Source organism: Syngnathus scovelli, chromosome 4 (assembly GCF_024217435.2).
Source record: "Syngnathus scovelli strain Florida chromosome 4, RoL_Ssco_1.2, whole genome shotgun sequence".
In the NCBI taxonomy this organism is placed as follows: Eukaryota; Metazoa; Chordata; class Actinopteri; order Syngnathiformes; family Syngnathidae; genus Syngnathus; species Syngnathus scovelli.
In genome coordinates this window covers 1,254,663-1,268,710 of record NC_090850.1, presented here as the reverse complement: position 1 = coordinate 1,268,710, position 14,048 = coordinate 1,254,663, and the positions used below count along the sequence as shown (strand labels likewise).

General features: G+C 41.3%; 1 protein-coding gene across 12 annotated transcripts in view; it reads left to right on the top strand.

Annotated features, from left to right (window-relative positions):
* Nucleotides 1-13,814, top strand: part of ano1a (anoctamin 1, calcium activated chloride channel a) — a 199,174-nt gene extending 185,360 nt beyond the window's left edge. For 11 of the 12 annotated variants that reach the window (XM_068650430.1, XM_068650431.1, XM_068650434.1 and 8 more), the window contains one exon: nucleotides 12,127-13,814. In XM_068650430.1, coding sequence (XP_068506531.1) covers nucleotides 12,127-12,369 — 243 coding nt within the window. In that variant the 3' untranslated portion in view covers nucleotides 12,370-13,814. The remainder of the gene's footprint in view (nucleotides 1-12,126) is intronic. The other variant, XR_011086715.1, reaches the window with a different exon arrangement.
* The last annotated feature ends 234 nt before the right edge of the window (nucleotides 13,815-14,048 follow it).

Sequence of the window (14,048 nt, the reverse complement as noted above, 5' to 3'; positions counted from 1 at the left end):
TATCAACTGCTCAAAAAAGAAAGGGTAGGAATACTTTTGGTAGAAAGTCCTTTTTGGTTGGATAGATGAGTAATCAATTCACCTGTCCACAAAAGCCTAATATTACAAACTAAAAACATTTAGTCAGTCAGGCTTCTCTGTTAGAACGTAGAAAGAATGGAATAGCATTCCTTAAACAATTTGAGAAATCAATGACTTTAAGCATTGATTGCCTGAAACCTGTTTCATTCCGTTTGCAATTAAAATGCTGGCTTGTTGACAACCACACCTGTCAGCACTGAGCTTCTCTCACTACCATCTTATCTTGCATGTGATGTTTGTTGTATTTTTGGTTCATTCCCACACTTTATCTACCTTTTGTAAATATTTTTTGCTCTGCATTAATTGCTTGTTTGTCTGTTTGATATTAGTCATACTTTACTGCTTGTAACTTTTTTAGTGTGAGCAGTGGGCACTGTATTAAGACGTGTAGTCCTTCCAGGGTGCCACTGTAAATCTGGCCAAGAACTGCAGATAATAATTAGACTTTTGGCTGGCTCTGGCATATTTTACAGTTATGCTGTTATGTTAATATGCATGGGGTACACAAGTTGAAGAAGGTGTTCAGCTCCATTGGAGAGAAGGTTCGTGATAAGGGGATTTGATAGAGCATGCTTCTACGAGCCAGGCTGTTGGTGACACTTGAGGGTCAAACATGGATCTTTTTAAGCACCTGTCGCTGTGTCCAAATTCACAGGCTGGTTCCTCCAAGGACAGTTTGAAGGCTCGGTCCTTCGCAGCCTTGGAAGGCCCCCCCACCGTGAACCGCATAAACTTTGGAGCACTTGGACAGGCGGCATAGCTGCATACAAATGAATAGGCTGTGTTTTTTCACGCACAATAAAGGCACGACATGACGTCATTTCTGGCGCACCCAGACCACACTGCCAGTGTCCAGCCTTTGAGAACCAGCCTTCAAATCTGGCCTAGTTTCCTTGGGTAGTGGGTTAAGGCTATGAAAAAGCAGCCGTCGTAGCCTTCAATGCTTCACTCTTCTTTACCTCTTGTTTAGACTTAGCAGTTTTCTCTCAATATTAAGTGTTTGTATTTAAACCTAAAACACTTATACTATAAGACACGTTGGGCAAACAGCAATTGAGTCATTTATATCCTGACAAAACGATTTTATTTGCTATATCGTCCAAGCTGGCAACCAAGTAATGTCCTCGACATCCTGTATTTTTGTTTTCGGGTAATGAAATCTGGCCTAGGCAGAATTAAATGACAGAGAGCCGCAACTTCTTAAAAGCGGCTCTTCATATTAGCATTTTTTTAACCTTTCCTCATTAGGGGGCAACGATCCTACCGCTCTATTAATGAAATTATGGACAGTGAAGGAAGAGACAAAGTTGTCCGCAGCCACGTATTGCAGGAAAGGACCATTTTTGAGACAAAGAACATTTGACAGCGTATAGCTGATTGTATAGGGGGCTCTGGAGAGAGATAGTACCTTTGATGGCTGACTGCTGATTCCCTTGGGATTGTCAGGCTCACTGGTTCTCCTCCATCTCCTAATCTCTCACACGTGGCTCTAAGCGCCATACCCCAGTCACTCGCTTCAGCAAGCGTGCCAAACCGTGTGAGGGGGTGATGTTAACACAACATCACTGGGCGAATCCCCCTAGTGGGGGCGAACGGCCAAGGCGGAAGAGGATCCAGGAGGAATCCAACGGCTATGTGTTTGGGACCAGGGCGAGCCTCCGAGTGGGAGGACATCGGCTGTGGTCTGGCGTGGAGAGGGATGGGCTCCGCCACACGACAATGCCCAAGACACACCGCAAGAGAGAACGACAGTTACAAAAAATTCCATACCGGCTCGGTCGTCGCCCGGGTTAAAAAGGACCGCCTCTTCCGTCGAGGGCTGTCAGGGTGGGAGTGGAAAATATGCTACTGATGGATCAAATAAGAGCATCCGTGCCAGGAACAACATCGTCATTGGCACATGGAATGTGCGGACCCTCAGGGGTATTGGGAAGTTGGAACAACTGGACCATGAAATGAAACGATACAGATGGACCATCTTAGGTCTATGCGAAGTGCGCTACAAGAATTTTGGAGAAAGAACCACACCAGAGAATCATAAACTCTATTTTAGTGGCAGAGAAGACCGCCATGAACATGGAGTAGGGTTCCTTGTTAACAAAGAGGTCACAGGGGCAGTAGTTGCATGCCGACCCATCAACAGCCGGATCATAACCATACGATTGAAATCACTGCCTTTCAACCTCACCATAATACAAGCGTATGCACCAACAACAGACCACCCAGATGAAGAAGTCGAAGACTTTTACCATCAACTACAAAAAGTAATTGACGAAACACAAAAAAAAGACATATTAGTCGTGCAGGGTGACTAGAATGGAAAGATAGGAAAGGATGCCTTCAACGACTGGAAAAGTACATGTGGACCCTACTGTAATGACATCTCAAATGACAGAGGGCAGCGGCTTCTTGAATTTGCCAGCTTGAATGAACTTAAAATCATGAACACTCTGGGGCCACACAAGAAATCAAGAAGAATGACCTGGCTCAGCCCAGGAGGACTTTACCAAAGCCAAATTGACTATATCATGATCCAACAACGCTTCAAATCTAGTGTAAACATCGCAAGGACAAGAACATTCCCAGGAGCAGATATTGGAAGTGACCACAGCCTCGTAATGATGACCTTTTCCCTACGTCTGAAAAAGATCCAGAAAGCTGGGGGCACCAGACTAAAATTCAACCTAGAAAAGCTGAAAGATCCTACCATTTTGTAATCCTTCAAGGCCAACATCGGAGGAAAATTTGCACCACTACTCGCATTGAATGAAGATGTAGATGTAGAATCCTTAACACATTCCTTTACCTCAGCCATCACTGAAACAGCTAGTGACATTATCGGAAAACACCGCCCGAAGAAGAAACCATGGATAACTGACGAAATGCTGGAGCTATGTGATAAACGCAGAGAGCTGAGATGGAAAAAGAACACAACAGAGGGCCTGACACAATACAGAAAGACCAACCTACGAGTTAAAAAAGAAATAAACCAAGCTAGAGAAGCGTGGATTGGAGACCAGTGCAAAGATATTGAAGACAGCCTGTTAGAGATTTGCTCACTCCAACTTATTTTGCAAGAACCACACGGAAAACAAGGCAAGTTCTTTTAGACACCTGCAGGTGGAGAGTTCACTCGTTGAAGGAATGAAGTCTAAAAGTCTCCTCCCTGCAAGGGCATATTTATTAGGAGGAACAGAGTGGGGGTGGGAGTGGACAGGTTTGGTGAACCCCCGGCCTCTGATAAGATCAGAGCAGGGGGTGTTTTACACTATTGTGGGAAACAGACTCTGCATTGTGAGGGCCAGACGTGATTGATTTAATTATTACATTGTGAGGGCCAGACGTGATTGATTTAATCATTACAGTCTACATTCCAACATAATCATAGGATCAAACTAACCTGAAAACCCTAACATCTCCCTCCTGATTTATCATATGATTATGCCACCCCAAACAACAACGATAAGCAAGAGAAAAAAAAACATATATACGTATAATGAAGAAAGTAGAATGGTAAAAATAAAAACAACAAACAATGATAGCAACACTTTCCAGTGAAGATGAGGCATTACCTCAAACTTATTGTGTAAGCGAAAAACCTGCTGGCCAGATGTTATTAGCAGGAAAATTCTTACACGGTCCCTTTGCCTAAGACGACCAGAATGCTATCAATAAAAAACAAAAACACAGAAACAGTACATCATTGTATCCATCACTTGTGAAGCATTTTCGATGGTCAAATCATCAAGTTTCTGTAAAACATGCTCAACAGAACAGCATCTACGCAATCCACGTCTCATTATCATTATCACAACTGTCACGTCTAAGAAGTTGTATATGTGCCCGTGTTTTCGTCAGCTGATGATGTTCTAGTCTGTAGGTGAGGTCTGTCACACACACCGGCGCACACACTCTTGTCCAGTTGGCAGGCAGCATCGGACAACTCCTGTGACCACAAAACCATGATCCGTACTGAACAGGCACGTGCACTCATAGGATGCAGGTGGGGCAGTGCCTCTGAACTTCTGGCTGAAGTAGGTCCCGTCCGATGGTGCAGCCATGTTGGTAGTAGAGCCCTTACACCTTGAAAACGGCTCTCTCATCCTGGCACACAGCGGTGATGTCCAAAGCTCCCATCCAGTTTCCTCCTGGAGAGCAGTCGTCGTTAATGCATTTGTGGGTCCTGCAACCTTGGATGCAACATGTGTAGTCAGCAAGACTTGGAATGGTCCCTCCCGTCGTGGCTGGCCCAGTTCCTTCTTTTGATGACCTCGATGTAGACCCAGTCTCCTGGATTGATGGGGTTGTCGACCTGTGAGGAGGAAAGATCAAGCAGCAGTAAATTTGTCTTTGACACAGTTTGAGCGTCCTGATCATATAATCTGCCAAGGACTGCTCTTCATCTGTTGTTTGCAACTCTCGTAGTCAATTGTAGTGCCCATTTAACTGGCAAATAGGAATGTTTGCGGGAAGAGTTTGAACACTTCCTAATGATTCCCTTTAACCAAAAACTATTTATGACAGGGGCGTTCCCATTTATTGCCTCCTGGTTTAAAAGAGATTGTCTTATCCATGTCTTCTTTGTCCTCACACGCTCGCACCCACACAGGGTGTACACACACACACACACACACGCACACACACACACACACACACACGCACCCACGCAGACAAAGAGATTCTAATCCATCTCTCATGTAGCTTCTCTTGATAGAATCTCCTATTGGTAACTGTATAGCAGACGTTTTAGCATATAATCCCATACTCTGCTCTCTCACTTCTACTTTTCCATGTCGGTGCAGTCGTAGGTGGCCCCTATTGCAGTCATTGTCTTGTTAACTGTCGCCTTGTGACTCCTATGCATGATTGTGTGAATGTCAAAAATTGTACCTAACTTTCTGACCATCCAACCTCCACTGTGGTATAAAAAACCTTACTATTGTATTGAGTAGGTACATTGAGCAACCTAGCTTCCTCCTGACTGCCAAATGTCCTGTTCTAAAATTTATATAACTCGACCTCTACGTCTTAAGCTTGATGAGCCAAAATATAAGATCTTGCTCTTGTTTCCTACCGTTTTAGCCTATTTGTTTTATCCAAATCCGTTCAATCTCTGATTATAATCTGTAGCCCTACGTATTTTTCAAATTTTTTATTTATTTATTTATCAAATCTCCTCAGTTCTGTCAAACTCAGTGCACAATGAACCTCCCTTCCACTTTGAACCAAGCTTCACCAAATTTGGGAACGCCGTAGCAAGGAGTGCGATTTGGTTGTCAGACACTCCAAGTCCATATCTTTTTGCCGCACTTCACCCTATCAAGTTGGTGTTCTTTTGTTGTTGCTTCAGAGCGACCCCATCCATCACTCTTGAATGAGTCCATTGTTCAAATGAGTCAATTTTCATCATTGTGAGTTCCTCCGCTTTCCACTGTCTTTTCTCGTCCCCGAGGATATTTCCTCTGGAGTGTACTTGTCCTCCTCCAAGCACAACAGCAGTCTTTTCTTGTCCTTCGCCAAAGGTCAAAGGTGCTTCAGAGCCAGGCACCATTTTGTGGTTGTTCACGGCTGCAGGCGAAGACTCGGATTGGGTTTCAGGGGCCCTGACACTGAGAATGACAGGCTGGTTTGAACACTTGTAAGACTATCTCCAAATGTAGCTGCTTCCATCAATTTGCTGGTAATGTTTGTTTACCAAACTTCAAATTCTTCTAATAACAGAGGTCTCGTTTTTATATCGTAAATCCTGCAACTCATCCTATTTTTTTTTTTTTTTTTTTTTTTTTTTTTTGAGCTACATTTTATCTATCTATAGTTCCAATTTAATCGGACAGTATGTTGTCTTCAGTATCATTATTGAAAATCAACTCATCGAGGTCTGCTTTCCACATCAAGCCCTGATCTGTATGTCTTGACCTATCACATGTTATTGTCATGCTTGCTCAAAAATGTGACTTAGAGTATGGTGCTGTGAATTCTCAATCTCCCCAATGAAATTGGATCTCCCCTCGTAGTTCTTATCGTTCTCATGTTCCTGTTAGCCTGCAATTGTCCAAATCAAAAATGTTTTCTTTTAACTGTCTTTCTTTTGAACCTCTAAATCTCTCGTGTTGCTAACCTATCTACACCAGAACAAAAAATTTACCACAATATAACACCAAATGTATTCGAAAATTCATTGTCATAAAGTGTTGTATTATTACTATCTTCCACTATCTGTCCTACTCACTCCCCCCCTTTTTGAGGCCTGGCAACGCCCATGCCTCACACCTTGACAAACTTTTTGGGAGAATGTGTTCTTTACTACATACGATTCCATCATTATTTAATTTGACTTACTTTCCAAAACGCTTCTCAATTTCTCAGTTCACACATCTTCTACATGTGTTACTGGTTCTCCATTTTTTTTCTAGTTAATTATCAATCCAAAAGCTACGCGTTTCTTCCTAACATTCAACCTGCTCAAAATCACTCTTTCATCAAAGTCGCTCTACTAATTCTCTATAGTAGTCGCCAACGACTTCAACCATTCAACCTGTAATTTCTTTTCATTCAGGCTATCATTCATCAATGTTCATTTGCATCTCACACGCAGTCTCCAAAAAGGAGTCTTTCTATCACATTGGTCCCAATTCATCCAAGCTCACCACACAACATTCATATATCATTTTCAACTTAGCTTTCCTGGTAGAACAATCCACCAATTCAAAAAAAAACTTAACTGAAACAAACAACTGGCAAATTAATCTGAATTTTTTCTTTGTTTTTAAATTTGAAGAACTCAATCTCTCAGATTTAGCTTGCATTTAGAATTTTGTATAATCTTATAACACAACCAATCAATTATTCCTATTAAATGTAGCATTGCAAAATCTTAAATTCACAGTTTAGCTTCTTCCAATTCCTGAAAGCATGTTCTGTCATTTTTTTTTTTTTTTTTTTTTTTTTTTTCCGAATTTCTCATGTGGGCTCGACACTTAACATGCACTAGTGTGGATTAGTTTCTGCTTGCAAACAGATTTCTCTCTTTTTCCTCTCATTTTTATCTTCCAAAATCATTTCTGTTCTGCGGTGCAAATTGGATAGACCACAGTCTAGCAAATTTTTTTTATACTAAAACTTTAGCCAATGTTCATCATTTTAACATATACGCACACACATGCACAGCTCTCGCATGCAAAAGGTAGTTCCCAGCAACAATGATTCGTCACAGGCTGGCCATTTCCTGTGGTCGATCATGAGCTGGTCCCTCCCATGCACACGAGGACAGCACATTCTAATTTTATTTATTTATCTTCTAGAAGCAAGTTGCATTTCTTTACCACTTGATTTGCATATTTTAACTTCAGTGTAACACAATTTGAGCTCTAGTCATTTGTAATTTGGGCATACAAACAGCATTGTCATACTTCTTGGATGGACAGGACTTCTAATAATCTAAAAAAAATTCTAATAATCTGACAATGACATGTTTTGCTGTCATATGGGCATCTATTCTTTCTTTCTCTGTATGAGCATAAGCGGTCAAAGAGGAGGAAGCTTGTCATGCTAAACATTTGGCTTCTCCTCTGCTCTTTCCTCCACCCTTTGATTGATATTGTTTTGCAAAACGACACACTCTTGCTAAGTGTCCTCGTTTCCCACAGTTCCAACAATTGTCAGAATCTCGTGGGGGTTTTGAATTATATGGCGGCCTGCGACCTTGTTGGCCTCTACCTCTCCCTCTAACCTGCTGGGACCCTTGGAAGAAGACTGTTGTATCTTCATCTAGTTCATCATCATCATTATCTAGATGAAATACATCAGAACTTTTGCCTTTTTTTGATCACTTTTCCAGCATGTCTGGCCCATTGCATAGTTGTTGTCACACTTGCAACATCCACTTCCACCAAATGTTTCCTCACCAAGTTGCCTATTTCAGGGCGGAAATTAGTGAGGAGCGCATTTTTGAGCTGTTGTTGATAAGCACCCTCAGCTGTATCATTGAATGGGATGCCACTATGCACCCTGAATTCTTTTTCAAATCTCAATTGAATGGCGGCCTCATCACTTTTCAACTTTCTATCTTTTGTCTTTTGGATTTGTTCTCTTCTTTCTTGTGAAGCTTTCAACCACATTTTAGCACAATCCACTTCTTCCACATTTCAAATTTCCTTGTACTCCATACATTTTCTTCCACTTCAGCATGTATTGCATACAATTAAGAAATCTACTTGCCATGAACTTCTCGTTTTAAAGAAGAGCAGAGCAAGAGATTTACCGTTCTTATTTCCCATCTTAATTTTAGTAGCTTAAGGTTTTACAATTTTTTTTTTTCAATTTTTTTTTCTTTGAGGATCCTCAATGCAGGTTTAAATTGACCTTTCAACAAATTACTAGCCTGTATTATTGCCGTGGATCAATGCTAGAACTGCTTCTTAGTCAACTTATCCTACCAGTCACACACTCAATCACACAAACTCCAGCGCTTTTTTAGGCCTATCTAGGGATGGGTGTAAAACCCTCCCAAACAGCTTTGGAAAAACGGACAAAAGAAAAAATCTACACCCTTCTTCAATTAAGAAAAAGAAGCTCTGTTTTTCTTAGCCCGTTTCTTCCACTGGGACTTGAACCCAAGCTATTCTTTGGCTTGGAAAAACATACAAAGAAAAATCTACGCCCTTCTTTGATTAACAAAAAAGAAGCTCCGTGTTTCTTAGCACGTTCCTTCCACTGGGACTTTAACCCAAGCCAGATCCCTCAGCTCGGAAAAACAGACAAAGAAGAGTCTACACACTTCTTCGATGAACGAAAAAGAAGCTCTGCCTTTCTTAGCCTGTTTCTTCCACTGGGACTTGAACCCAAGCTATCTCCCGTGCACCTCTATGTGTTACGCGTTTAACAACACAACACAATTTCAAGAACTTACTTGTCCCCTGGTTCGTTGCACTGCCGGGTCCCGTCAATCCACCTCTGTCAGACGAAGGCAGACCTAAGATGCTGGCCCAGCGAAGAATTTCCTTCCCAGGTCTTTCTTTACCAGGTCCGGCTAATGGACGCTGGCCCGTCGACGGTGTACAGCGCGTCGTCCTCCGTCAGCCAGATGATGGGTATGAGGGTCCCGGGTTTCGGCACCAAAATGTTAGAGATTTGCTCACTCCAACTTATTTTGCAAGAACCACACGGAAAACAAGGCAAGTTCTTTTAGACACCTGCAGGTGGAGAGTTCACTCGTTGAAGGAATGAAGTCTAAAAGTCTCCTCCCTGCAAGGGCATATTTATTAGGAGGAACAGAGTGGGGGTGGGAGTGGACAGGTTTGGTGAACCCCCGGCCTCTGATAAGATCAGAGCAGGGGGTGTTTTACACTATTGTGGGAAACAGACTCTGCATTGTGAGGGCCAGACGTGATTGATTTACTTATTACATTGTGAGGGCCAGACGTGGTTGATTTAATTATTACATTGTGAGGGCCAGACGTGATTGATTTAATCATTACAGTCTACATTCCAACATAATCATAGGATCAAACTAACCTGAAAACCCTAACACAGCCTACTCAAAAACAATAGTAAAAAGGCCTTCCAGACAATCAAAGACCTCACCTCCACAAAGCAATCAAGGACCACAATAATACAAGACTCCAAAGGGAATTGCTTGACCGAAGAAGCACAACTGAGAAAGAGATGGACAGAATACTGCTCCGAACTATACACACATAAAATAAAAGGCAACCCAAAAGTCCTTACTGCCCCTGCAGCAACAAACAATCACAAGGACCCTATACTGCGAGAAGAAATAGTTACAGCAGTACAGTCACTAAAACCAGGAAAATCACCAGGCGTGGATAACATCACAGCGAAACTGATCAAGGCGGGGGGTGACCCGATCATAGATGCACTTTTACTTATCTGCAACAAAATCTGGACAACAGGCGAGTGGCCAACATCATGGACACAATCACTTATTATCACCCTTCTCAAAAAAGGCAATATCCAGCTCTGCCAAAACTACCACACTATCAGCCTCATCAGCCATCCCAGTAAGGTAATGCTAAAAGTTATATTAAGAAGACTAATGCCCCAAGCCGAAAAGATAATAGCAGAAGAACAGGCTGGATTCAGACCAGGTCGCAACACCACAGAACAAATATTCAATGTTCGGATACTGTGCGAAAAGTACCAGCAACACCAACAGGATCTCTACCACGTATTCATCGACTTTAAGAAGGCATTCGACCGCGTGTGGCATGAAGCGCTTTGGGAAACCATGAAACTCTATAACATCAATGAGAATATAATTGCAGTCATTAAGAAATTATACAAGACAGCCACAAGCGCGGTGTACCTACAAAACAACATAGGAGAGTGGTTTAGGACAACAATAGGAGTGCGTCAAGATTGCTTGCTATCCCCCATGCTCTTCAACATCTTCCTTGAAAGAATAATGACAGAGGCCCTTGAACAACATGAAGGCTCAGTGAGCATTGGAGGCAGAAAGATCACCAATATCCGCTTTGCAGATGATATTGATGGTCTTGCCGGCGACGAACAAGAACTAGTCGACCTGATCCACCGATTAGAAGAGACAGCCACAGACTATGGCATGGAGATAAGTGCAGAAAAAACAAAACTAATGACCAACAACCCCAACGGATTCACCGGAGACATCAAGATTAACAACCAGACCCTAGAGGTAGTCAACAACTTTAAATACCTAGGTGCTGTGGTCTCAGATGAAGGATCTAAACCCGAAATACTTGCCAGGATTGCCCAAACAACAAATGCAATGACCAAGCTGAAGACCATCTGTAACAACAAAAATATCTCTACCAGCTCGAAGATCAGACTAATGCGCTCCCTAGTAATCTCAATCTTTCTATATGCTTGTGAATCCTGGACCCTAACAGCAGACACTGAAAAGCGAATCAAGGCACTGGAAATGCGATGCTACAGAAGACTCTTTGGAATATCTTACAAAGACCACATCACAAACGAAGAGGTAAAATCATGTGTAAAGAGTGCAATTGGACCATACGTCGACCTACTAACGACAGTCAAAAGGCGGAAACTGGAATGGTACGGCCATGTCACAAGATCAACAGGACTTGCCAAGGCGATCCTGCAAGGCACAGTGAACTGAGGCAGAAAGAGAGGGAGACAGAAAAAGAGATGGGAGGACAACATAAAGGATTGGACAGGCCTAAAAAAATACGAGCTATTGAGAACAGCGGAGAACAGAGAGGAATGGAGAAAACTGACTGTCAAATCCTCAGCGGTGCCCCAACGGACAAAGGTCTAAGGGATTGGAAGTGGAAGTGGAAGAAGCTGATTTCAATATCTAATGACATGTTTTTTTTCCTTACTGTAAATTAAAATGTTGTATTTATGGTAATATCCATTTCCCTATTTTTATAGCTATCACAGCCAGTCCTCCTACTCTAGACCAGTTGCTGCTATTCTCAAATGCAACAATCATGTCACAGGAGGACTAAACTGATCAACTACAAAAAACTAACTAAGTAAATGAATCACTCTTTTTCGTATTAACCTAAGTGTATATCACACACTGTGACGAGGCACAGACATGTAGGCAGGTAGGTGATAGGTAGATACTTTATTGAAAACATTAACAATGAACTAAGTTAAAACTTTGTTGATCATTGACACATGAATCTAAAACTGTATAAACTGCATATTATATTATATAAATACCAGGGTTTCTCGTTGAAATCTTTGCTTTTTTTTTTCATTTATCTGCATGCATTTGTGTTAATGTACTACCTGACCATCCTAGAAAAGAGGCAGCCATCAGCAGCAATATGTGGTTAATCACAGGGTTTATTCTCCCTTTAATGAATAAAGTCATCATTTAGAAACCACATTTTGTATTTGGTTGAATTGTCTTTGTGAGATATTAAAATCAAAAGGGTGAAATAAACCACTTATGTATAAAGCGCATTATATTCCTTTGTTGTTTCAATAGACCTACACGACAATATTTGTCACTCGCCCTTCCTCTTCTCACATTTCTAATCTTTGCCCATTTTCTGCCTTCCGCCTTTTCAGAATGTGGTGATGCTCATGAGTGACTTTATCAGTTGGTTGATCCCAGACATACCCAAGGACATCAGCCTCAAGATCCACAAAGAAAAGGTCCTCATGGTTGAGCTCTTCATGAAAGAAGAGTATGGAAGAAGGCTTGGTGTCGCTGACAGTCACAACCGTAACATTTGTCCTTCCCCGTCCTCTTCAAATCAGAGCCCACAACAACCACGATCCCGGGCTGCGCCAAACACAAACTTGTGTTAAACTGTTAGCTGTATGATTCTGAAAAATGAACACGTAAACGTAATACAGGGTTGTCCTTCCTTTCCCTTGTAGAGGATAAAATATATTTTAAATTAAACAAAGGTTTTAGGGTATCCGGAACATAAATTACCTATTAAAATTATATGAATGGAAATTGTGCACTATGAAGCCTTATTCTCTTTTCAACCTCTATAGCTATAAAATGGTATGCAATTAGATGACAGTAGCTTTGCGATTCTGCATTCAGGGTTTTAAGATTATTATCAATGTCATTGCTGTGGAAGGTTTTGATATTTTTTCTTTGTTTTGTATTGGTTTTCCATTGTTAAGACAATTTATTTTGAATTGCTTTTGTCTTAGTTAATCATTACATTGTTTGGTGTAAGACTTTTCATGAGGATTTTATAATGAGGCAGCATGTTGGGCAGGTCAGGCCTTTCTTTACCTGCTCTGTGTTTGCTCTCACGAATTGTCTCCAGGTGCTCTAACTTTATTGAACAGTGCAAGAAATTGCACGTTAGGTTAAGACAAACCGCTATATGTCCATTGGAGATAATATACTTTGTGTGGCTGTGTGCGGGTGGCAAAATAAATGCATTCAAAAGTTAACATTTAATGCAAATATTAATTTGATTCCAATTAATGCGTGCCCGTTCCTTGGAAAGACACTCCCAGCCCCAGACTCCTTAAAAGCTAAGAGTCCTGGGTATGCCCATCTTTTCACTTGCTCACTTGTCACTAGCTTTTTAAGTCCCCATCGCACTAAGGAGCAAACAATTGCGAGATTTGCGTCTGTTGGATTTTTATCAGGGTTTGTTCAAAATTTCAAATGATCACCAAACGGTCGCCAGACATTCACTTGTACTTTTCTTGTTGCAAGGGAATTTTCAACATGTTCAGAACGTTTGGTGAATGATTCACAGGGATTATCCCACACTATTGTCATATTTATGAATGAAATCCAATAAAATCTGCAGACCACTCAGTATGTCTGCCTGCTTCTCGACAGGACAATCTCACATTGCATTGTGACCAACTGTACAATCTGGGGCAGTCATTGCACTTTTTAGTGTTGCGCAATTGAGATAAATGGTCCTCGCAGCAAACGCTGGATGGGTTAGCTTGTTGGGAGAGACTTGCCGATGCCATAGATACACAACAGCTGGTGTTTATGTTTGACTCCAATAGAATTCATTGAATTGATCTCTATGCCGTTATATGTACCTGATCAACCTCAGTGGTCAGTTCGCCACTGGGGGCCTGTGCTTGTTGATTATTTTTTACCCAGGGCAACTCCATCAAATTAGAATTGGAAGATGCTCAGATTTACTGTATACTCGTTATTGTAATTGTCATTGTAATACTGAGAATAAATGTACTATAATATTGACAGTAATATTGATCATTGTAATTTGATATTGTCCCTCAATAAAGAAAAGTCAGGATGTGTTCTTGTTTTTTTTATTAATGCAATTGCTCATTCAACTGACATCAAGGATTGAACATTTGTACATTTCTAATACAGAGATTAAAAGCTAACTGTACTGTGATAATGAGATATTCGTTTTTTTATTAAAAAATGTACTCAGGACAGATGTCTATTAAAAAAAAAGCAAAAAGTATTTACACTGCTGGGAACATCTGGCAGAATCTCCTGTCAGGAAGAGTTTCAACTCCCA